The 26,946-nt window shown below is 42.8% G+C and overlaps 1 protein-coding gene and 1 non-coding gene across 2 annotated transcripts in view; one reads left to right on the forward strand and one right to left on the reverse strand.

The window, feature by feature from the left end:
* Nucleotides 1-6,215: 6,215 nt before the first annotated feature.
* The window catches only part of LOC121551545 (ATP-sensitive inward rectifier potassium channel 12-like), a 39,011-nt gene continuing 18,280 nt past the window's right edge, over nt 6,216-26,946 (reverse strand). Inside the window, exon 2 of the mRNA XM_045210632.1 lies at nt 6,216-8,461. Coding sequence (XP_045066567.1) covers nt 6,983-8,290 — 1,308 coding nt within the window. The 5' untranslated portion in view covers nt 8,291-8,461 and the 3' untranslated portion in view covers nt 6,216-6,982. The remainder of the gene's footprint in view (nt 8,462-26,946) is intronic.
* Nucleotides 20,106-20,179, forward strand: trnas-uga. Its single transcript has one exon. It is a non-coding gene; the product is annotated as a tRNA-Ser (tRNA).

Consider the following 26,946-nt stretch of genomic DNA (forward strand, 5'->3'; position numbering starts at 1 on the left):
TAGATAAAGCAGATGTTGATGATGGTTTTGCATCTCTATGATCGCCCATTGCCATCATTATTACAGAGATGACACCTTGTACAGTAGTAGCAGCAAGTAAATGTCTACGTCCCAAAATGCAACTGTTTCCCTTCATAGTGCACTACTTTTGACCAGGGCCCAAAGTTGTGCACTATAAAATAAATATGGTGCCATTTGGATGCAACCAATCTTCCTCGCCATGTGTTTCATTGACCTTCCCAGAAGGCAAAGCAATGTGATGCTGTAGAATTACCAGCCAGGTCACCATTGATACAAGTCAGTATTCGACATCCATCAATATCTGATATGATGTGGAAACTGGCCACTAGGGGCAAAAGTGAGTACTGTTACCTTCAAGTAGGTTTTGGTATTGCTTAGGCATTGTGGACAGGGATGGTGGGTAGGCATGAATGTCTGCTTCTGGTGTCAAAGATTGCTTGTTCAAATCCAGTGATAGAAAGTTGTTTTTGAGATTTTTGTTCTAAGCCTATCCCAAACCTTAACCCTTACCTTAACCATTCGGACTTAATGCCTAACCTTAAGATTTTGGAGTTAATGCCTAAACTTAACCCTAACCTTAAAAATGTGGAGTTAATGCCTAAGTACCTTAACCACTGTTTAAGGTACAAAATTAGACGTTTGGAAGAACTTAGAAATTTGACGTTTGAGAAACATGGATTGACGTCTAATTCTGACGTGAGACTGTGAGAGCTTAGAATTACAATGTATAGATACTGTTCTCTCCATTCCACGTGAATTATTATGAACAAAACGATATAGCCGCACAATTGAACAGATCAGATAGTGTGTGAATTACACAAAGTACTGAAACAAAACAAAAAAATCGACAATTACTTGAATATTTCATCAAACCGTTCATTAGCCATCTGACTGTCATCCATCCAACACTGCTTTTCAAAAGGTGATGCCATTTTATACAATACATTTCTACGTCCCTCATGTCTACTCTATGAAAGATTGTCACACAAACTATTATAGGTCATATAGGGCTATATAGTGAGTTACTTTGTGCAGTAGAAGGGACAAGGAATTATTGTACTCTAAAAAATATACTAGAAAACAGTAACCTGTTTGACCTGGCTGTGGAACCTTACAGCAGTGTCCTGGGGCTCTGTTTGGTTTGTAGGGAGGACTGAGGGTACGTCCTTAATGGTGCCTTATTCCCTATGTACTGTAGTGCACTATTTTACTTTACTCTACCAGAGCTAGAGCACTATAGTGCACTATATAAGGAATAGAGTGCCATTTCGGAATAGGGTGTGATTTCGGATATTACATCCTGACACATACAGTACAGTGCAATAAACCTGACACATACAAGATCATGCACTAAAACCAGCCCTATCTGGCTCTGACTGCAGACTACACAACTCCAGTACACAACTTTGGTGTAGGTTTCATTGGGGAAGAAGAGGCCCGACGGGTAGTTAGGGCTTGAAGCCAACGTTTTGTGTTGCTTGAAAGTGTTGAAAGAAAAGAAGCATCAGGAGGTCTATTTTGGGCCTGTCTTTTGTCTATAGCCAATCATGGTTTGAATAATAAGAGTCGGTTGCTTGGATTGGATACAACATGAGAGGTTCTGATACACGCCCACAAAAGCCAACAGCAAGCTTCACCTTGAGAATAATGCTTATCTGAATGGACCTTGATAGACGGGGCGAATTCTGGATAGCAGGACTATACAATCCAGTTTTAAATTAACATAAACCACTGTAGTTCTAGTCCCTACCACCATACACTTCTTGATTCCTGTTCAAAACCAGAGTGGCATAAATCGGTGTAAGTAAAACAGTAATAACACAACCTAACCTAAGAGAGGGTCTGATCTACTACCATGTACTGATATATGTCCAATTCTGTCAGGTGTACACTTACTGTTGTGTTGAACCTTGATGAATGACCCGTGTCTTGACCATAGAGTATTGTTTTCGTGTTATTATTAGTTTTCACTCTTCTTTTCTTAAAACTGTATCTAACGTGCATAGTTCAGATATGAAAAGCAGAAAAAACAAGGGTTGTGTCACAAATGGCATCTTATTTCCTACACACCTATAGGGCCCTGGTCAAAAGTAGTGCACTATGTAGGGAATAGGTACTATGGCCCTGGTCAAAAGTAGTGCACTATGTAGGGAATAGGTACTATGGGCCCTGGTCAAAAGTAGTGCACTATGTAGGGAATAGGTACTATTGGCCCTGGTCAAAAGTAGTGCACTGTGTAGGGAATAGGTACCATTTGGGACGTAACCATGATCCATCCACTCTATTTCCCACCCAGAGTTTTTCTACTTCGTTGTGACAAGTTTTGCAGGCAGTAATCTATTTCTACAACACATTTAATTTATTTTAATTATGTTACATAATCCCCCCCATACTGTAATTAGACATGTTCATTTCTCCAAGTGCTGCCTGTCTGCAAAGATCCCTCGTGGGAGAACAGGTCGCTAATGTAATCCTCTTATGTCTCTCTCCATTATTCTATTTCTCACTATTTCCTCCTTTGGGTCTGTTTAGGGATGTCCAATGGTATCTCCTCTTTAAGCAACCTCATGACCGTGTTCATTAGGGCACACAACGTTTCAAAACATGTGCAATGGTAAACAAAAATGTGCGGTTCCTGTTTTAGTCTGTTTTTATTCCCTTTTGGTGCCTAATGAACATGACCCATGCCAATGTGATGACTGGAAGGAGACTTAACAGTGCAAATTATATACCCATTTTTAGTACCGTACCGTACTTTATCTAAGTGATGATTGATTGACTTTACCGGCCAACTTTAATCTCTCATCCTCTTTTTTCCCCCCAATTTTATTCCCACTTTTCACTTATTTCTTCTGTTTGAAGGTTTTTGGTAAGACTGTCTTTCAGTAGGTCAATACTACAGTTCTATATTATCTGGTCTTTAACCTCAGTCACCCAGCCAAATCTCACTGTAGCTCAGTTGGTAGAGCATGGCGCTTGCAACGCCAGGGTTGTGGGTTCGTTTCCCACGAGGGGCCAGTATGAAAATGTATGCACTCACTAACTGTAAGTCACTCTGGATAAGAGCGTCTGCTAAATGACGTAAATGTAATGTATTATCAGCTGAAATGTAGCCTAATATACAGCTAAGGCTACTGCTCTTTTGTTAGCCTATCTTTAGCTTTTGTGCGGTGGCTAATGGGATAATTTGTTTGACTTTCAAGTGTAGCCGAGTGTAGCCCCTTAATGCAGTGCTTTGTTCTATTTGTGCTAGATTTCGATGCGAGCTAACCCGTAACTGTGCTTTATCAATGTTGCTGCCTGGACTGCCGTTCAGCTGTGTGCATTGTAATAACTGGAGCTGTCTAAATCAGTCAGGGTGCAATTGCTAGAGAGTGATTTAGACAGCAAACACAGCGTTTTGTTCACTTGATTGTGAATTCTACCCACTAATTGTTTTCTATAGTGCCTTCTGAAAGTATTCAGACCCCTTGACATTTTCCACATTTTGTTACGTTACAGCCTTATTCTAAAATTGATTAAATAAATAAAAATCATACACACAATACCCCATGATGACAAAGCAAAACAATTCCTTATTTACCTAAGTATTCAGACCCTTTGCTATGAGACTCGGAATTGAGCTCAGGTGCATCCTGTTTCCATTGATCATGAGATGTTTCTACAACTTGATTGGAGTCCACCTGTGGTAAATTCAATTGATTAGACATGATTTGGAAAGACACACACCTGTCTATGTAAGGTCCCACAGTTGACAGTGCATGTCAGAGCAAAAACCAAGCCATGAGGTCGAAGGAATTGTCCGTAGAGCTCCGAGACAGGATTGTGTCGCGGCACAGATCTGGGGAAGGGTACCAAAAAATGTCTGCAGCATTGAAGGTCCCCAAGAACACAGTGGCCTCCATCATTCTTAAATGGAAGAAGTTTGGAACCACAAAGACTCTTCCTAGAGCTGGCCACCCGGCCAAACTGAGCAATCAGGGGAGAAGGTCCTTGGTCAGGGAGGTGACCAAGAACCCGATGGTCACTCTGACAGAGCTCTAGAGTTCCTCTGTGGAGATGGGAGAACCTTCCAGAAGGACAACCATCTCTGCAGCACTCCACCAATCCGGCCTTTATGGTAGAGTGGCCAAACGGAAGCCACTCCTCAGTAAAAGGCACATGACAGCCCACTTGGAGTTTGCCAAAAGGCACCTAAAGACTCTCAGACCATGAGAAACAAGATTATCTGGTTTGATGAAACCAAGCGACGCTCCCCATCCAACCTGACAGAGCTTGAGAGAATCTGCAGAGAAGAATGGGAGAAACTCCCCAAATACAGGTACAGTTGAAGTCGGAAGTTTACATACACCTTAGCCAAATACATTTAAACTCAGTTTTTCACAATTCCTGACATTTAATCCTAGTAAAAATTCCCTGTCTTAGGTCAGTTAGGATCCCCACTTTATATTAAGAATGTGAAATGTCAGAATAATAGTAGAGAGAATTATTTATTTCAGCTTTTATTTCTTTCATCACATTCCCAGTGGGTCAGAAGTTGACATACACTCCATTAGTATTTGGTAGCATTGCCTTTAAATTGTTTAACTTGGGTCAAACGTTTCGGGTAGCCTTCCACAAGCTTCCCACAATAAGTTGGGTGAATTTTGGCCCATTCCTCCTGACAGAGCTCGTGTAACTGAGTCAGGTTTGTAGGCCTCCTTGCTCGCACACAATTTTTCAGTTCTGCCCACAAATGTTCTATAGGATTGAGGTCAGGGCTTTGTGATGGCCACTCCAATACCTTGACTTTGTTGTCCTTAAGCCATTTTGCCACAACTTTGGAAGTATGTTTGGGGTCATTGTCCATTTGGAAGACCCATTTGTGACCAAGCTTCAACTTCCTGACTGATGTCTTGAGATGTTGTTTCAACATATCCACATAATTTTCCTTCCTCATGATGCCATGTATTTTGTGACGTGCACCAGTCCCTCCTGCAGCAAAGCACCCCCACAGCATGATGCTGCCACCCCCGTGCTTCACGGTTGGGATGGTGTTCTTCGGCTTGCAAGCCCCACCTTTTTCCTCCAAACATAACAATGGTCATTATGGCCAAACAGTTCTATTTTTGTTTCATCAGACCAGAGGACATTTCTCCAAAAAGTACGATCTTTGTCCCCATGTGCAGTTGCAAACCGTAGTCTGGCTTTTTTATGCCGGTTTTGGAGAAGTGGCTTCTTCCTTGCTGACCTGCCTTTCAGGTTATGTCGATATAGGACTCATTTTACTGTGGATATAGATACATGTTTCCTCCAGCATCTTCACAAGGTCCTTTGCTGTTGTTCTGGGATTGATTTGCACTTTTCACACCAAAGTATGTTCATCTCTAGGAGACAGAACGCATTTCCTTCCTGACCGGTATGACGGGTACGTGGTCCCATGGTGTTTATACTTGCGTACTATTGTTTGTACAGATGAACGTGGTACCTTCAGGCATTTGGAAATTGCTCCCAAGGATGAACCAGACTTGTGGAGGTCTACAATTTTTTTTCTGAGGTCTTGGCTGATTTCTTTTGATTTTCTCATGATGTCAAGCAAAGAGGCACTGAGTTTAAAGGTAGGCCTTGATATACATCCACAGGTACACCTCCAATTGACTGAAATGATGTCAATTAGCCTATCAGAAGCTTCTAAAGCCATTACATAATTTTCTGGAATTTTCCACGTTGTTTAAAGGCACAGTCAACTTAGTGTATGTAAACTTCTGACCCACTGGAATCGTGATACAGTAAATTATAAGCGAAATAATCTGTCTGTCAACAATTGTTGGAAAAATTACTTGTGTCATGCACAAAGTAGATGTCTTAACCGACTTGCCAAAACTATAGTTTGTTAACAAGAAATTTGTGGAGTGGTTGAAAAATGAGTTTTAATGACTCCAACCTAAGTGTATGTAAACTTCCGACTTCAACTGTACATACCCAAGAAGACTTGATGCTGTCATCACTGCCGAAGGTGCTTCAACACAGTACTGAGAAAAGGGTATGAATACTTATGTAAATGTGATATTTCAGTTTTTTATGTTTAACAATTTAGCAAAAAATTCTAAAAACATGTTTTTGCTTTGCCATTATAGGGTTGTGTGTAGATTGATGAGTGAACAAAAAAAACAATTTTAATCAATTTTAGAATAAGGCTGTAACGCAACAAAATGTGGAAAAAGTCAAGGGGTCTGAATATTTTCTGAAGGCAATATAACAACATCTACTTTCATAATATCAATTGTTTACTTTCTAAGGGCCTCAAATTGTATAGAAATGCAAAATACACAATGCACATTTATGCATTTCAACATTTTATCACTGTATTCTTCCAATTTCAAGGTTATGTTTCATATAAATTTCAAATAGCTAATTAGCAGCAGGCAATATTTATGGGAAGCACCTTTAATAACTACAGGTGTGCAATGTTTAAATAAGCAGCAGATTGTATCCAGTGTTTCTATTTCCTGCACACTCTCCCTCTTTCACTCATGCTGTAAACTACAGTACAGGGCAGTTATAAGAATCCCCCAAAATACCCTCTTGATCTGTTGAAAATACTTTACACACTTAACTAAGAAATCTACTTTTTTTTTTATAGCTAAGATATTATTTCCTAATAGACAATGAATATTGCATTATATAAAGCTCCTACCTCAAACTATCTCATGACCAAAAGATTTCAAGTTTTCCTAAGGAGAGATGGGTCTTTTTATGACCGTTCCTGTTATTCCATGCTATGAGGAAGCAGCAATGCTGTCTCCACTCCTTGCTGTTTCTAGTCTGACTAGAGTGATTTCCTCCTTCTTCATGGCTGTAGCGTGATGCTAACACATAAGTCATGGTTTTCATATGGCACTTGCATTGCTCTGCATGTATTCACATGGAAAACAACCCGCTAGAACTGAGTTACAAGAAAAATATTGTGAAAGGTCAAAGGTCATATCTCTGATTCTCTACGAAATGACCTCTGGTCTAGGCTGACGGTGGCCTGCAGTCTCTCCAGCTCTGGCACCCTGTCCCCATCCTCATCCTCCTCCCCCTCCTCATCCTCTTCCTCGTCCCGGCTGATGAAAGCCAGCTCATTCTCATAGCAGAAAGAGTTGGCGGTGGGCGTAGGATCCTTGTCCTCGTCCTCCATCTCCGTCATGTCCTTGGCACTGCACTGGGGGGTGGACGGCACTTCGAAGGTTTTGTGGAAGTGAGCGTAATCCACTTTGTACTGGCTCTTCTCCTCGAAGACGACAGGCTCGAAGCGGTGACCCCACAGGATCTCTGAGGACAGGTAGGAGCTGCGAGCTTGCGCTGTCATGGCTGTGGCTTCCACCATCCCTTCAAGTATCACCACTATCTCAAAGTCGGACAACTCCAGGTCCTGCTTGCTGATGCTGAACAGGGGGCTCTCCTCATCGATCTCGTGCACAATGGTGAGCGGGGAGACCAGGAAGATGCGGTCGATGCCCGTGTCATACCCTACGTTGATGTCGATCTGGTCCAGGGGGATGTACTCACCCTCCTCGGTGATGCGGGGCTTGATGAGCTGGGCACGGACGTGGGCCTCCACCATGTGGCTCTTCCTCAGGTTTCCCACCCTCCACATAAGGCACAGCTTCCCGTCCCGCATGGCGATCACTGCATTGTTGCTGAACAGCAGCGTCTCTGCACGCTTCTTAGGCCGTGCCATCTTGGCTAAAATGGCGCCAATCATGAAGGAGTCGATGATGCAACCCAAGATGGACTGGAAGACCACCATGAAGACGGCCGAGGGGCACTCCTCCGTCACGCAGCGGAAGCCATAACCAATGGTGGTCTGGGTCTCCACGGAGAACAGGAAGGCGGCCACGAAGCTGTTGACCTGCAGGACGCAGGGGGTGAAGTTATCGTCTCCACCACTCGGGTTGTCCATATCCCCGTGAAGCAAAGCAATGACCCAGAAGGCCAGGCCGAATGCCAGCCAGGACACCACGAACACCAGTGTGAACATCAGGAACATCCAGCGCCAGCGGATGTCCACGCATGTGGTGAAGATGTCCGACATGTAGCGCTGCGACTTCTCGTCCATGTGCGAGAAGCGTACATTGCACTGGCCGTTCTTATTCACGAAGCGGCTGCGGCACTTGCGGCGCATCGTGTGGATCTTGCCGTTGCCGAAGCCGTTGCCCATTGTGACGGCAGGCATGGCACCGAGACGCAGGCCTTCTTCCTCCGAGGACACGATGCTGTAGCGGTGCGCCCCGACCACACTCATGACCGATCCAGGCTCAGCCAGTGGGGCACCAGAGAGTCGCTGCTCCAACTCAATAGACACGGGAGACAGCACTGGGGATCACAGGAAATGGGCACAGGCAGCTCCCCCTTGCTGCCAAAACAGATCTCTGTCCAAGTGGGCCAAATGGGTCCTAGACACACACTTCCTGACCTGAGGAGAGAAGAGAAGCCAGAGGTTAGTCTACTACACACAGGATCCTGATATTATCTACTGTTTGTATGATATTTAATGTATTTATTTTTATATCTGAAACATTTATGTGTATTATATATGCAACACTTCAATAAAAACCAAGCTATTACACGCAGGCCATGTTAAACAACACCCCTCAAAGACTAATCAACTCAGCGGCTTTCTGCTTTATTTTAAGCAGTGTTATATCACTACAATGGTGTGGTGTGTAGTACTCCGTCACTTTGGGCTCGGTGCGCCTTAGTAGCAGCAGATGTTGCTAATTAAACCAAGTTCACACTCTTTCTTGTGAAAATTGTAAGCAGCCCATTCAGCTGGGATCCTGGTCTTGAGGCTTATAATAGTCGTTTTTAAAGTACTCAGTAGACTAGGTCTGTGTCCCAAATGGCACCCTATTCCCTTTATAGTGTACTACTTTTGACCAGGCCCAATAGGGCACTAGTCAAAAGTATTGCACTATATAAGGAATAGGGTGCCATTTGGGAAGCATCCTAGATCTAAACAACAGATTCACTTGCTTCAGGGTTGGGGGTTCAATTCCATTTGAACTCGATCAATTCATCACCTAGATTTTTATTCCGTTTTCACTATGTACTGTATATTTTTATAGTCCTGAAATTGAATTGAAACTCATCTTCTGAATTGAACAATACAACCTTAGATTTGGGGTTATTATAGGCAAAGTAAGACCCTTTGTACTGTAACTATAGTAAGCTAATAAGGCATTTATAAGTGACCTTCTTTAAGAATCAATTGGTATCTAATACCATTAAGGACCTGATTTAGGAGTAACCTCCCACCACCACCACCACCCGTCATCTGGCTCTGACTGTGCTGTAGTCTAGTGGCAATGCGCTCTCTAATAATAGCTGCCAGTCACGTTGAGCCCCCTTTTCCACAGCTCAGACTCTGAGAGCGCATTGCGTTCTGAGTGCATTTCTTTTCAACACAAGTACTGTACAGACCATTTTATTTCAATGCAACTCCAGCACAGTTCATGTCAACGCAACTAAGGAGCTAATTTCAGTGAAACACTGTTTTGACCCTTAGGCGTTCATCAGGTGCTGAAGACGGAGACAGAACTGATACCATAATGCAGTGAAATGTTTAGTGACACAAAAAGTAGGTTATGGCATATGGACCACATCGTTATTGACTAACCTCCTAACTACAGGCACCTCTCTCGTAGTCTCTCTCTCTCTCTCTCTCTCTCTCTCTCTCTCTCTCTCTCTCTCTCTCTCTCTCTCTCTCGTAGTCTCTCTCTCTTTCTCTCACTCTCTTTCTCTCCCATAGTCTCTCTCTCTCTCTCTCTCTCTCTCTCTCTCTCTCTCTCTCTCTCTCTCTCTCTCGCTCTCTCTCTCTCTCTGTTGTAGCATCTCCTATTCTCTTTCTCTCTATCTCTCTCAAGTCTCTCTCTCTCTAGTATCGCCACATGTTGCGTTTGGCTCAGTGTGGTGACCAACCAGTAAACAGGAGTCACTGAAAGGGAACCTGATTTGCTGAGGTATTGTGGGACGGCTCAATGTAAGAGAGTGGTTAAAGGCGTCACCATGGAAACAGGTCACCGCTCCGAGACTGAGGTCTGCTGAGATTGGATGTGCGGCATACTGTAGCTACACCTAAGATGTGGTAACTTTGGGGGCTGGTATGATCACAGGGGTGAGGTGGTTCGTCATTTCCTAATGTTGGTGGATTGTTGTTGTCTCAGTACTACGCAGGTAACTTAAAACCATCCTTGGACAGTCTTTCCTTCCTGCCCTCTTCACTATCTCCTCCTCTCCCAGAATATGGCTGTAAATCGATTTTGTTTTACAGGAATAACTGGCCTGGCCCGTCTTGGTGTCTTGCCACACTAAATGAAGTATTTCTGGTTCCCTCCAGGTGGCAGAACAGTCAGGAAGAGTTGCCCCCCTCCTGTGAGCATGGTTGTGTCCAAATGGCACCCTATATAGTGCACTACTTTTGACCAGAGCCCTCTATAGAAAATAGGATGCCATTTGGAACGTAGCCCATGTACAGAGAAACCAACCAACAGCGAGACAGACTGAGGAAGATAAGATGGAGAGGGCGAGTGATGGTGAGAGGGAAGTACTGTAATGGAACACAGAGAAACCAGAGAGAGAGAGAGTGAAGAGGTGAGAAGAAAGGATTAAAAAAGGATAGAGGTCAGGGAAGACAGGGAGGCCACAAGGAGGAAGAAAGGGAAGAGAAGGAGCCAGGAAACAGGGGGGACCCTTGGGACTGTGGAAGGGAGCGAGAGGGAGAAACGGATACTGATCAAACGTCTGCCAAGAAATGACTCCGCTTTCTCTCCGATAACCAAAGAAAAACCCTCTGATGCTGTCACCGTGGTTACTGCTCTCCTCTTGTTCTGTACTTGCCTGCTGTTAGACATTTCAGTATAATTTTACTCCATTTTACTGCAGTGGGCTAAATCAGGGTCACACAGAGTGTTTCTTGGTAGTCTTAAACAAATGTACTTTGAAACAAAAGTATACACCTCACACACATGGTTATGGGCTTAAAAAAAAGAAGACACCTGTACCATGTCAGATATAGAGTTGAAATGTATTCAATTTATTTTGAGTTTGCATCCTAATATTACACTTTATATACATCACAGAAGACTGAAATATAACAAAACTGTTTAACATAGAAACAAAAAAAACATTGAAAAAAAAGTTGATTAATTATGAAATTATGAAAAATATTAATAACATTCGACCCATGAGGCCACTAGAAATTTGGCTGCGGGAAAGGGCTACAGTCAACAGGTACAATGCGTTATGATGCCAGTATGCATGAATGGAATGGCGCCGGAGGAGATGGCTGCCGTTTTACGGGCTTCTAACCAATTGTGCTTTATTGTGTGTTTTTTCACGTTGTTTTTAACTTATTTTGTACATAATGTTTCTGCCACCGTCTCTTATGACCGAAAAGAGCTTCTGGATATCAGAACAGCGAATACTCACCTCGAACTGGACAAAGATACTTTAACGAGTCGGATGCGAAGGATTTAACCGAGATACCCGACCAGGCCCAAATCCCCGTCATTCGCATGAAGAGAAGACGCCGATGCAGGTCGTGCCTTGATATAATTCGTCAGCGAGTGGGTAACCCGCCTCTACCAACCATCATATTGGCCAATGTGCAATCATATCAATAAAGCTCTGTTCAAGACTATCCTACCAACGGGACTTAAAAAACTGTAATATCTGATGTTTCACCGAGTCGTGGCTGAATGACGACATGGATAATATACAGTTGGCTGGTTTTTCCGTGCATCGGCAAGACAGAACAGTTGCCTCCGTTAATACAAGGGGTGGCGGTCTGTGTATATTTGTCAATAACAGCTGGTGCGCAAAATCAAATATTAAGGAAGTCTCGAGGTTTTGCTCGCCTGATGATAAGCTGTAGACCACACTATTTACCAAGAGACTGTTCATCTATATTTTTAGTGGCCGGGGACTTTAATGCAGGGAAACTTAAATCAGTTTTACCTCATTTCTACCAGCATGTTACATGTGCAACAAGAGGAAAAAAACTATAGAACACCTTTACTCCACACACAGAGACGCATACAAAGCTCTCCCTCGCTCTCCATTTGGCAAATCTGACCATAATTCTGTCCTCCTGATTCCTGCTTACAAGCAAAAACTAAAGCAGGAAGTACCAGTGACTCGCTTAATACGGAAGTGGTCAGATGACGCAGATGCTAAGCTACAGGACTGTTCTGGGAATCATCCGATAGCATTGAGGAGTATACGACACCAGTCACCGGTTTCATCAATAAGTGCATCGATGACGTTGTCCCCACGATGACTGGACGTACATACCCCAACCAGAAGCCATGGATTACAGGCAACATCCGCACTGAGGTAATGTGTAGAGCTTCCGCTTTCAAGGAGCGGGACTCTAACCCAGACGCTTATAAGAAATCCCGCTATGCCTTCAGACGAACCATCAAACAGTCAAAGCGTAAATACATGACTAAAATTTAATCCTACTACACCGGCTCCGACACTTGTCGGATGTGGCAAGGATTGTTTACTATTATAGACTACAAAGGGAAGCCCAGCTGCGAGCTGCCCAGTGACACAAGCCTACCAGAGGAGCTAAATGACTTCTATGCGCGCTTCAGGGCAAGCAACACTGAAGCATGCATGAGAGCACCAGCTGTTCCGGATGACTGTGTGATCACGCTCGCCGTAGCAGATGTGAGCAAGACCTTTAAACAGGTCAACATTCACAAGGCCGCAGGGCCAGACGGATTACCAGGACGTGTACTCCAAGCATGCGCTGACCAACTGGCAAGTGTCTTTACTGACATTTTCAACCTGTCCCTGGCCGAGTCTGTAATACCTGCATGTTTCAAGCAGACCACCATAGTCCCTGTGCCCAAGTACACCAAGGGAACCTGCCTAAATGACTACCGACCCGTAGCACTCACGTCTGTAGTCATGAAGTGCTTTGAAAGGCTGGTCATGGCTCACATCAACACCATCATCCCAGAAACCCTAGACCCACTCCAATTTGCATACCGCCCCAACAGATCCACAGATGACGCAATCTCTATTGCACTCAACACTGCTCTTTCCCACCTGGACAAAAGGAACACCTACATGAGAATGCTGTTCATTGACTACAGCTCAGCGTTCAACACCATAGTGCCCTTAAAGCTCATCACTAAGCTAAGGACCCTGGGACTAAACACCTCCCTCTGCAACTGGATCCTGGACTTCCTGACGGGCCGCCCCCCAGGTGGTAAGGGTAGGTAAGGGTAGGCAACAACACATCTGCCATGCTAATCCTCAACAAAGGGGCCCCTCAGGGATGTGTGCTTAGTCCGCTCCTGTACTCCCTGTTCACCCATGACTGCGTGGCAAAGCACGACTCCAACACCATCATTAAGTTTGCCGATGACAAAACAGTGGTAGTAGGCCTGATTACCAACAATGATGAGACAGCCTATAGGGAGGAGGTCAGAGACCTGGCGGTGTGGTGCCAGGACAACAACCTCTCCCTCAACGTGATCAAGACAAAGGAGATGATTGTGCACTACAGGAAAAGGAGGGCCGAGCACGCCCCCCATTCTCATTGACGGGGCTTTAGCGGAGCAGGTTGAGAGCTTCAAGTTCCTTGGTGTCAGCAACACCTACAAACTATCATGGTCCAAACACACCAAGACAGTCGTGAAGAGGGCACGACAACGCCTATTCCCCCTCAGGAGACTGAAAAGATTTGGCATGGGTCCACAGATCCTCAAAAAGATATACAGCTGCACCATCGAGAGCATCATGACTGGTTGCATCACCACCTGGTATGGCAACTGCTCGGCCTCCGACCGCAAGGCGCTACAGTGGGTAGTGCGTACGGCCCAGTACATCACTGGGGCCAAGCTTCCTGCCATCCAGGACCTCTCTACCAGGCGGTGTCAGAGGAAGGCCCTAAAAATTGCCAAACACTCCAAACACTCATAGACTGTTCTCTCTGCTACCGCACGGCAAGCGGTACCGAGCACCAAGTCTAGGTCCAAAAGGCTTCTTAACAGCTTCTACCCCCAAGCCATAAGACTCCTGAACAGCTAATCAAATGTCTACCTGGACTATTTGCAATGACCCCCCATCCCCTTTTTTTTTACACTGATACTACTCACGTTTTATTATCTATTATCTATGCATAGTCACTTTACCACTTTTGTATATATTACCTCAATTACCTCGACTAACCTGTACCCCCGTAAATTGACTCGGTACCGATACCCCCTGTACAGTGCCTTGCAAAAGTATTCATCCCCCTTGGTGTTTTTCCTATTTTGTTGCATTACAACCTATAATTTAAATGGATTTTTATTTGGATTTCATGTAATGGACATACACAAAATAGTCCAAATTGGTGAAGTTGAATGAAAAAAATTACTTCTAAAAAATAAAGAACGGAAAAGTGGTGCTTGCATATGTATTCACCCTCTTTGCTATGAAGCCCCTGAATAAGATCTGGTGCAACCAATTACCTTCAGAAGTCACATAATTAGTTAAATAAAGTCCACCTTTGTGCAATCTAAGTGTCACATGATCTGTCACATGATCTCAGTATATATACATCTGTTCTGAAAGGCCCCAGAGTCTGCAACACCACTAAGCAAGGGGCACCACCAAGTAAGTGGCACCATGAAGACCAAGGAGCTCTCCAAACAGGTCAGGGACAAAGTTGTGGAGAAGTACAGATCAGGGTTGGGTTATAAAAAAATATCTGAAACTTTGAACATCCCACGGAGCACCATTCAATCCATTATTAAAAAAATTGAAAGAATATAGCACCACAACAATCCTGCCAAGAGAGGGCCGCCCACCAAAACTCACGGACCAGGCAAGGAGGGCATTAATCAGAGAGGCAACAAAGATAACCCTAAAGGAGCTGCAAAGCTCCAATAGCGGAGATTGGAGTATCTGTCCATAGGACCACTTTAAGCCGTACACTCCACAGAGCTGGGCTTTACGGAAGAGTGGCCAGAAAAAAGCCATTGTTAAAGAAAAGAATAAGCAAACACATTTGGTGTTCGCCAAAAGGCATGTGGGAGACTCCCCAAACATATGGAAGAAGGTACTCTGGTCAGATGAGACTAAAAGTGAGCTTTTTGGCCATCAAGGAAAATGCTATGTCTGGCGCAAACCCAACACCTCTCATCACCCCGAGAACACCATCCCCACAGTGAAGCATGGTGGTGGCAGCATCATGCTGTGGGGATGTTTTTCATCGGCAGGGACTGGGAAACTGGTGAGAATTGAAAGAATGATGAATGTGCTAAACACAGGGACATTCTTGAGGGAAACCTGTTTCAGTCTTCCAGAGATATGAGGTTCACCTTCCAGCAGGACAATGACCCTAAGCATATTGCTAAAGCAACACTCAAGTGGTTTAAGGGGAAACGTTTAAATGTCTTGGAATGGCCTAGTCAAAGCCCAGACCTCAATCCAATTGAGAATCTGTGGTATGACTTAAAGATTGCTGTACACCATCGGAACCCATCCAACTTGAAGGAGCTGGAGCAGTTCTGCCTTGAAGAATGAGAAAAAATCCCAGTGGCTAGACGTGCCAAGCTTATAGAGACATACCCCAAGAGACTTGCAGCTGTAATTGCTGCAAAAGGTGGCTCTACAAAGTATTGACTTTGGAGGGGTGAATAGTTATGCACGCTCAAGTTTTCAGTTTTTTTGTCTGATTTCTTGTTTGTTTCACCCCAAAAAGTATTTTGCGTCTTCAAAGTGGTAGGCATGTTGTGTAAATCAAATGATACAAACCCCCCAAAAATCCATTTTAATTCCAGGGTGTAAGGCAACAAAATGGGAAAAATGCCAAGGGGGGTGAATACTTTCGCAAGCCACGTTATTGTTATTGTATAGTTGCTCTTTTATTTAATATTTTTCTTAACTCTTATTTTTCTTAAAACAGCATTGTTGATTAAGGGCGTGTAAAGTAAGCATTTCATGGTAAGGTCTACATTCGTGGTCAAAAGTTTTGAGAGTGACACAAGTATTGGTCTTCACAAAGTTCGCTGCTTCAGTGTTATTAGATATTTTTGTCAGATGTTACTATGGTATATTGAAGTATACAGTGGGGAAAAAAAGCATTTAGTCAGCCACCAATTGTGCAAGTTCTCCCACTTAAAAAGATGAGAGAGGCCTGTCATTTTCATCATAGGTACTATGACAGACAAATTGAGAAAAAGAAATCCAGAAAATCACATTGTAGGATTTTTAATGAATTTATTAGCAAATTATGGTGGAAAATAAGTATTTGGTCACCTACAAACAAGCAAGATTTCTGGCTCTCACAGACCTGTAACTTCTTCTTTAAGAGGCTCCTCTGTCCTCCACTCGTTACCTGTATTAATGGCACCTGTTTGAACTTGTTATCAGTATAAAAGACACCTGTCCACAACCTCAAACAGTCACAAGAACTCAAAATGATCACAAGAACGGTGAGCAAAAATCCCAGAACCACACGGGGGGACCTAGTGAATGACCTGCAGAGAGCTGGGACCAAAGTAACAAAGCCTACCATCAGTAACACACTACGCCGCCAGGGACTCAAATCCTGCAGTGCCAGACGTGTCCCCCTGCTTAAGCCAGTACATGTCCAGGCCCGTCTGAAGTTTGCTAGAGTGCATTTGGATGATCCAGAAGAGGATTGGGAGAATGTCATATGGTCAGATGAAACCAAAATAGAACTTTTTGGTAAAAACTCAACTCGTCGTGTTTGGAGGACAAAGAATGAAGAGTTGCATCCAAAGAACACCATACCTACTGTGAAGCATGGGGGTGGAAACATCATGCTTTGGGGCTGTTTTTCTGCAAAGGGACCAGGACGACTGATCCATGTAAAGGAAAGAATGATTGGGGCCATGTATCGTGAGATTTTGAGTGAAAACCTCCTTCCATCAGCAAGGGCATTGAAGATGAAACGTGGCTGGGTCTTTCAGCATGACAATGATCCCAAACACACCGCCCGGGCAACGAAGGAGTGGCTTCGTAAGAAGCATTTCAAGGTCCTGGAGTGGCCTAGCCAGTCTCCAGATCTCAACCCCATAGAAAATCTTTGGAGGGAGTTGAAAGTCCGTGTTGCCCAGCGACAGCCCCAAAACATCACTGCTCTAGAGGAGATCTGCATGGAGGAATGGGCCAAAATACCAGCAACAGTGTGTGAAAACCTTGTGAAGACTTACAGAAAACGTTTGACCTGTGTCATTGCCAACAAAGGGTATATAACAAATTATTGAGAAACTTTTGTTATTGACCAAATACTTATTTTCCACCATAATTTGCAAATAAATTCATTAAAAATCCTACAATGTGATTTTCTGGAATTTTTTTTCTCATTTTGCCTGTCATAGTTGACGTGTACCTATGATGAAAATTACAGGCCTCTCTCATCTTTTTAAGTGGGAGAACTTGCACAATTGGTGGCTGACTAAATACTTTTTTCCCCCACGGTAATTACAAGCATTCCATAAGTGTCAAAGGCTTTTATTGACAATTACATTAAGTTTATGCAAAGAGTCAATATTTGCAGTGTTGACCCTTCTTTTTCAAGACCTGCTGTCAATTAACTTCTGGACCACATCCTGACTGATGGCAGCCCATTCTTGCATAATCAATGCTTGGAGTTTGTCAGAATTTGTGGGTTTTTGGTTGTCCACCCGCCTCTTGAGGATCGACCACAAGTTCTCAATGGGATTAAGGTCTGGGGAGTTTCCTGGCCATGGACCCCAAATGTTGATGTTTTGTTCCACGAGCCACTTAGTTATCACTTTTGCCTTAGGCAAGGTGCTCCATCATGCTGGAAAAGGCATTGGTTTTCACCAATCTGTTCTTGGATGGTTGGGAGAAGTTGCTCTCGGAGGATGTGTTGTTACCATTCTTTATTCATGGCTGTGTTCTTAGGCAAAATTGTGAGTGAGCCCACTCCCTTGGCTGAGAAGCAACCCCACACATGAATGGTCTCAGGATGCTTTGCTGTTGGCATGACACAGGACTGATGGTAGTGCTCACCTTTTCTTCTCCGGACAAGGTTTTTTCCGGATGCCCCAAACAATCGGAAAGGGGATTCATCAGAGAAAATGACTTTACCCTAGTCCTCAGCAGTACAATCCCTGTACCTTTTGCAGAATATCAGTCTGTCCCTGATATTTTTCCTGGAGAGAAGTGGCTTCTTTCCTGCCCTTCTTGACACCAGGCCATCCTCCAAAAGTCTTCGCCCACTGTGCGTGCAGATGCACTCATAACTGCCTGCTGCCATTCCTGAGCAACCTCTGCACTGGTGGTGCCCCGATCCCGCAGCTGAATCAACTTTAGGAGACGGTCCTGGCGCGTGCTGGACTTTCTTGGGCGCCCTGACTCCTTCTTCATAACAATTGAAACTCTCTCCTTGAAGTTCTTGATGATCCGATAAATGGTTGAGTTTGGTACAATCTTACTAGCAGCAATATCCTTGACTGTGAAGCCCTTTTTGTGCAAAGCAATGATGACGGCACGTGTTTCCTTGCAGGTAACCATGGTTAACAGAGGAAGAACAATGATTTCAAGCACCACCCTCCTTTTAAAGCTTCAAGTCTGTTATTCTAACTCAATCAGCATGACAGAGTGATCTCCAGCCTTGTCCTCGTCAACACTCTCACCTGTGTTAACGAGAGAATCACTGACATGATGGCAGCTGGTCCTTTTGTGGCAGGGCTGAAATACAGTGGAAATGTTTTTTTTGGGATTAAGTTAATTTTCATGGCAAAGAGGGACTTTGCAAATAATTGCAAATCATCTGATCACTCTTCATGACATTCTGGAGAATATGCAAATTGCCATCATCGAAACTGAGGCAGCAGACTTTGTGAAAATTAATATTTGTGTCATTCTCAAAACTTTTTTACCACGACTGTACACCTATTGTATTTGGCACATGTGACAAATAAAATGTGATTTGATTTTGATTTCCGTTATTATGCCTTGTAATGTCTTAGAATCATAAAAAACAAATTATGTTTTTGTTGTCATATGAGACTTGGTAGACAAGCTATGTATTATAGCTTGAAATCATGCGTAAAAATGTAACGTTGCTCTCTACAGATATAGAATAGAACTCAAGTGCTATCTGAGAAAATAAGTACCCTTAAATGTATTGCATTATGCACATCTTACAGAGTGAGATTTTAACACCATTACACTGTCCCTGTGCAACACGTAATGTTACCCAACATTTACTTGCCTCTTCTTCGACAGTGAAACCCTGAGATAATTGCCATCTGAACCTGATCAGCCGTCTGAGATGGCAGTCACACGTGGTTATATGCAGAGGCTGCGCTATTGCCAGATGACTTGCAGATCATATGAGTGTTTTAATGCCACGAATAGACACACGGAGGTGTTAGATGTTACACAGTAGAGGGACAGGACAGGAGCTGGAACATCTTCAGAGGGGGAAAAACATATATTAGTCTATGGCTGGCCATTGGAATATACTGTGTATTAGTCTATGGCTGAACATTGGAATATATATTAGTCTCTGTCTGGCCATTGAAACAAGGCAGGCTAGACTAGTTTAGAACAGGCCTTGTACTTAATGTCACTTTTCTCTTTAATGGTTTTCTGATGAAGTGGGGCTGAATATTGTCTATAATGTACACTGAGCATGTATTAATTAAACACTACATTTCATGTCATTATTAAAAGCCTGCTGGGTCCAATCGCAATTAAATTATCACAGAGTTAGTGGGGCAGGAATAAAATAAATAAGAGCTGAACAGAGGAACACACACAAACTTTCAGAGCGCCCTATGGGCCGTGGTCAAAAAAAGTACTATTTGGGACATAGGCTAAGTGAGTCAGAGAGCACTGTACGGTGACATGATTCAGCACATAGCCAATTGTAATCAGACTTATGTGACCCACCGCCTGACTGTCTAACAAACACACTCCGACGTCCGAACCCTCAATACAACACATACGTTCAAACACAGAGACAAAGACTGACAGAGAGACAGAAAGACAGACAGACAGAAATTAGAGTCCTTCCATGATTATCTCCTTGGTATTCATGACTATTAAATACAGTCCTGTGTAGCTCAGTTGTTAGAGCATGGCGCTTGAAACGCCAGGGTTGTGGGTTCGATTCCCACGGGGGACCAGTATGAAAATAAAAATGTGTGCACTCACTAACTGTAAGTCGCTCTGGATAAGAGCATCTGCTAAATGACTATAATGTAATAAAAAGAGGGTGTTGAAGTCCATGCCAAGACGATCTTGTTGCTGTAGTTTGGTTTGACTAACATTAGTTAGTTACAGACATTTAGGCTACCTGTTGGTTTGGTTTATGTTATCTGCTTTCTGAATATTCACAGCACAGTTATAGGGTCAAGTGAATCTCATGATTTATAAAATGTTTATTACAGTTTTTGAATGTACTGAGTTGAAATGAGAGGACCTCATAATTCCCATCTTTGACCTGTACTGAAATCAAACTCCCAGAGCTGTCAGCATGCAGACGGGACACCACAGGTGTGTGTGTGTTCCTCAATGTTCGCAGTAGAGTATGTATGAATGCTCATCTGACAGAATGCACAGACTACAGGATGGAATAACATGACTATGTGAACGTTGTGTGGCTCTTTCTCATATTTGTCTCATACCACATTCATAGCCAATCTGACTAAACCGCTTACAGTTAGATATGAATAATCACACAATTTGGAAACTAAAATATCAGAATTCTGTCTTCCCCAGACACAATTAGAATTATTTGGGTGTTCTGTAAGATTTCGGTAACACTTTACTTGACACCCAGCGTCATAACACGTTATGACACGGTCATAACCATGTCATGATATGTCATAACAGCTGACATAACTGTCATAACCTGCTATAATATGGTCACAACACTGTCATGACACATATGCAGTACCAGTCAAAAGTTTGGACACACCTACTCATTCAAGGGTTTTTCTTTATTTGTACTATTTTCTACATTGTAGAATAATAGTGAAGACATCAAACTATGAAATAACAAATCAAAATATAGTTTATATTTGAGATTCTTCAAATAGCCACCCTTTGCCTTGATGACAGCTTGGCACACTCTTGGCATTCTCTCAACCAGCTTCACCTGGAATGCTTTTCCAACAGTCTTGAAGGAGTTCCCACAAATGCTGAGAACTTGTTGGCTACTTTTCCTTCACTCTGCGGTCCAACTCATCCCAAACCATCTCAATTGGGTTGAGGTCGGGTGATTGTGGAGGCCAGGTCATCTGATGCAGCACTCCATCACTCTCCTTGTTGGTCAAATAGCCCTTACACAGCCTGGAGGTGTGTTGATTCATTGTCCTGTTGAAAAACAAATGATAGTCCCATTAAGCGCAAACCAGATGGGATGGCGTATCGCTGCAGAATGCTGTGGTAGCCATGCTGATTAAGTGTTCCTTGAATTCTAAATAAATCACTGACAGTGTCACCAGCAAAGCACCCCCACACCATCACACCTCCTCCTCCATGCTTCACGGTGGGAACCACACATGCGGAGATCATCCGTTCACCTACTCTGCGTCTCACAAAGACAGCGGTTGGAACCAAAAATCTCAAATTTGGACTCATCAGACCAAAGGACAGATTTCCACCGGTCTAAAGTCCATTGCTCGTGTTTCTTGGCCCAAGCAAGTCTCTTCTTCTTATTGGTGTCCTTTAGTAGTGGTTTCTTTGCAGCAATTCGACCATGAAGGCCTGATTGACGCAGTTTCCTCTGAACAGTTGATGTTGAGATGTGTCTGTTACTTGAACTCTGTGAAGCATTTATTTGGGCTGCAATGTCTGAGGCTGGTAACTCTAATGAACTTATCCTCTGCAGCAGTGGTAACTCTGTGTCTTCCTTTCCTGTGACGGTCCTGATGAGAGCCAGGTTCGTCATAGCGCTTGATGGTTTTTGCGAATGCACTTGAATAAACTTTCAAAGTTCTTGAAATGTTCCGTATTGACTGACCTTCATGTCTTAAAGTAATGATGGACTGTCGTTTCTCTTTGCCTATTTGAGCTGTTCTTGCCATAATATGGACTTGGTCTTTTACCAAATAGGGCTATCTTCTGTATACCACCCCTACCTTGTCACAACACAACTGATTGGCTCAAACGCAACCCCTCAAGGCAAGGGGTGGCTACTTTGAAGAATCTCAAATATAAAATATAATTGATTTGTTTAACACTTTTTTGGTTACTACATAATTCCATATATGTTATTTCATAGTTTGATGTCTTCACTATTATTCTACAATGTAGAAAATAGTAAAAATAATGAAAAACCCTGGATGAGTATGTGTGTCCAAACTTTTCACTGGTACTGTATTTAGACCTGTTGTGACATATAATGCATTATGGCTGGTTATGACACCTACGTAAGAGTGTCAAAACCCACAGAACCTACCACAAAACATTGGGCCATCACATTTACATTTACATGTACATCATTTAGCCTACCTGTCAACAGTATGTGAATGTTATTTAGTAATTTTTTTATTGACCATATTAAATTGTAATTGTAATTGCGCACACATTGATGCCAGACATGCACCTACCGTAATGCTCTGTTACTGATGACTGGGATGAATGCAGGAGCAGATTTCAGGAGCAGGACAAGACACCCTCTTTGTGACTGATGACTGATATAAGGGCATGTACATGATAAGCCTATCTAGCTGATATGATTATGATGGTCATAATGCATCTTGACAGTGTCATAAAGTGTATTTTCTTAGTCCAAGTAAAGGGACACAGGATGGTCATAATGCTTCATGACAGTGATAAAGTGTATTTTCTACAAGTTATAATTAATTACAACAACAATAAAGGACATAAGAAACAAACTTTCAAATTAAAGGAAGCTTCTTCGTAGCGAAAAAAGGAATGTGGGTTTTGACACACTTATGTAGGTGTCATAACCAGCCATAAAATAACGCAATATATGTCACAACAGATGTAAATAAATGGCAGTGTTATGAACATATTATGACAGGTTATGACAAGTTAGGTCAGCTGTTATGACATAATATGACATGGTTATGACCGTGTCATAACATGTTATGACATTGGGTGTCAGGTAAAGTGTTACCAAGATTTCTACAATATAGACTGATGTGAATAGTATTTGTTAAGCCATGTTATAAAGATGGTTTATTTACTGTACACAAACACCCCCCCCCCACTTATGTCACATATAAAACAAAAGTTAAAAACATTACATCATATAACATTATTACACCACTACATATCCACAACACAAAATGTATAATACCACCATACAACAATATTACAATGTACGTACACTATCAGTCAAAAGTTTTAGAACACCTACTCATTATTTTTACTATTTTCTATATATTGTAGAATAATAGTGAAGACATCACAACTATGAAAAAACACATATGGAATCATGTAGTAACCAATAAAGTGTTAAACAAATAAAAATATATTTGAGATTTGAGATTCTTCAAATAGCCACCCTTTGCACACTCTTGGCATTCTCTCAACAGGCTTCATGAGGTAGTCACCTGGAAGGCATTTCAATTAACAGCTGTGCCTTCTTAAAAGTTAATTTGTGGAATTTCTTTCCTTCTTTACGCGTTTGAGCCAATCAGTTGTGTTGTGACACGGTAGGGGGGTGTACAGAAGATAGTGTAGAGTGTGCTAGCGTGAGTGTGCGTATGCGTGTGTCTGTTCCTGTGTGTGTATCTCTTCACAGTCTCTGCTGTTCCATAAGGTGTATTATTATCAGTTTTTTTTTAAATCTACTGCTTGCATCAGTTAACTGATGTGGAATAGAGTTCCATGTAGTCATGGCTCTATGTAGTACTGTGCGCCTCCCATAGTCTGTTCTTGACTTGAGGATTGTGAAGAGACCTCTTGTGGCATGTCTTGTGGGGTATGCATGGGTGTCCGAGCTGTGTGCTAGTAGTTTAGACGGACACCTCGGTGCATTCAACATGTCAACACTTCTTACAAAAACAAGTAGTGATGAAGTCAATCTCTCCTCCACTTTGAGCCATGAGAGATTTACATGATTATTATTAATGTTAGCTCTCTGTGTACATTTAAGGGCCAGCTGTGCTGCCCTGTTCTGAGCCAATTGTAATTTTCTGAGCTCCATCTTTGTGGCACCTGACCACACGACTGAACAGTAGTCCAGGTGCGACAAAACTAGGGCCTGTAGGACCTGCCTTGTTGACAGTGTTGTTAAAAAGGCAGAGTAATGCTTTATTATGGACAGACTTCTCCCCATCTTAGCTACTGTTGTATCAACATGTTTTGGACATGACAGTTTACAATCCAGGGTTACTCCAAGCAGTTTAGTCACCTCAACTTGCTCAATTTCCACATTATTTATTACAAGATTTAGTTGAGGTTTAGGGTTTAGTGAATGATTTGTCCCAAGTACAATGCTTTTAGTTTTTGAAATATTTAGGACTAACTTATTCCTTGCCACCCATTCTGAAACTACCTGCAGCTCTTTGTGAAGTGTTGCAGTGATTTCAGTCGTTGTAATAGCTGACGTGTATAGTGTTGAGTCATCCGCATACATAGACACACTGGCTTTACTCAAAGCCAGTGGCATGTCATTAGTAAATCTTGAAAAAAGTAAAGGGCCTAGACAGATGCCCTGGGGATTTCCTGATTCTACCTGGATTGGAGAGGCTTCCATTAAAGAACACCCTCTGTGTTCTGTTAGACAGGTAACTCTTTATCCACAATATAGCAGGGGGTGTAAAGCCATAACACCTAAGCTTTTCCAGCAGCATACTTTTTATCATACATTTCTCTCAGCCAGTCATTTGTGTAAGTCCCGTGCTTGTTAAATGTCCTTCCCTATAAGCGTGCTGAAAGTCTGTTGTCAATTTGTTTACAGTAAAATATAATTGTATATGGTCAAACAATTTTTTCCGAAAGTTTACTTAGGTTTGGTAACAGGCTGATTGGTCGGCTATTTAAACCAGTAAAGGGGGCTTTACTATTCTTGGGTAGCGGAATTACTTTTGCTTCCCTCCAGGCTGAGGGCACACACTTTCTAGCAGGCTTAGATTGAAGATATGTGTAATGATGTCATTGCATAGCGTTGTGTGACCCAGGGGAGAGTTGGTAGATAAGTGGCTTGGTGCCACAGAGTCTGCATTCCTTATGTCAAAGGAGATTACTGAGGTTGATCTTAGAATAATTAATGGACAGGATATAATGACAGGGGTAAAAGGTAATAACATCAAAGAAAGGGAGCCCATGGAGGTTTAACAGATGTTCGTGAAGAAACTTGTAACAGAGTGTATATAAGCTGAGGGATATCTTTGTACTGGAGTTGGAAGATGGCAGAGGCAGGGCTATGTCCTTATTCTGCTATAACTAACCATGGTACCATATTAAATATCTTATATGAACTCCCCATCAAAAGTATCTAAATCTATCCTTACATTCTTAATCACTTGATACCCTAGAAACTCATCATAACAATATGGCAAATAGGAGTGGCTGTATCGTCCACTGTTATCCTGACAAATTTTCCACCCAAGTTGTCAGACCCCAATGGCTTGTCATTGTTGATATACAACAATTTTTTTTCCCTTCTCCACAGCTTTTCACTATCATTCTTTATATCATTTATCTTTGTTTCATAGTATTGTTTCTTCTTCTTTATGTAACCGGTGTAAAATGGCTAGCTAGTTAGCGGTGCACGCTAGTAGCATTTCAATCGGTGACGTCACTCGCTCTGAGACATTGAAGTACTTGTTTCCCTTGCTCTGCAAGGGCCGTGGCTTTTGTGGAGCGATGGGCAACGATGCTTCGAGGGTGACTGTTGTCGATGTGTGCAGAGGTTTCCTGGTTCAAGCCCAGGTAGGGGCGAGGAGAAGGACAGAAGCAACACTGTTACATTTATATTCTGTTTAGTCACATGATTTCTCAATTTGCAGTGCGTTTGCCAATCGGTTGCGCAGCCAGACTAATTTGCCATTCATGGCTCATGCGTGCATACATTTTACGTATCGGTGGTCCCGGGAATCAAACCCACTACCCTGGCGTTACAAGTGCCATGCTCTACCAATTCAGCTTTTCAACACTGACTATTGATGTGCAAATTAAGTATTGTTATGTACCGTAGCCTATATGGTTGGTCTTGTTGGCAGTGATGGTCCCTGGTCAAAAGTAGTACATTATATAGGGTGCCATACACCTACGGGGACAAACACCTACTGTAAGTCCAGACAGTATGCTTCAGAGGCAACCTGTTACATAACTGTGTGTGCAAATGAGGGGATTAGGGCTTCCTTGTGCTTTTGGTGTGTGAGTCATGAGTCATGAGTCATTTGTATTCAAGTTATGCCTCTTAGTAATACTCAAATTATAATTAGTAGTATTTAAATTTCACGGTGGGTTTGCTTGGGGTTTAACGATTTTCACGTTTGTATGATGCCCTAGTGAAGCATAGGGTCAGTCAGGACACCGCGAATAAACCTGGGCCCAAGTGTTGAGGTGTGCTCATTCCGTGTCAGTTTAGTTGTGTGAAGTCTTTTGGAGACAGGAAGGACTGTGCAGTCGCGTCCCCTGGGACTTCTGTAGGAGACCCCTAGGGAACCTCACTTGTCCTTTTCTCCTCTCCCCCTTCTTCTCACAGCACACACAGCCCATGGCCTAAATATCCACCTCTGCCTTCAAGCCTCACTTCCCTCTCTCCTCCCTGCACCACAGAATGCTCTGGATCTGGAGTCCAGCTGCAGTGGAGGTGTTATGACAATAGGGAGAAAGACAACATGGAGGGCATAAAAATATAATTACTAGAATGTAGTGCTGAGCGATTAACAGAAATGTCAGTTATTTTTCATTTTTTTAACAAGTAGTTGACCAACATTGGTTTAATTATTTGAATTCCATTTA

The sequence above is a fragment of the Coregonus clupeaformis genome, chromosome 35 (assembly GCF_020615455.1).
Source record: "Coregonus clupeaformis isolate EN_2021a chromosome 35, ASM2061545v1, whole genome shotgun sequence".
In the NCBI taxonomy this organism is placed as follows: domain Eukaryota; kingdom Metazoa; phylum Chordata; class Actinopteri; order Salmoniformes; family Salmonidae; genus Coregonus; species Coregonus clupeaformis.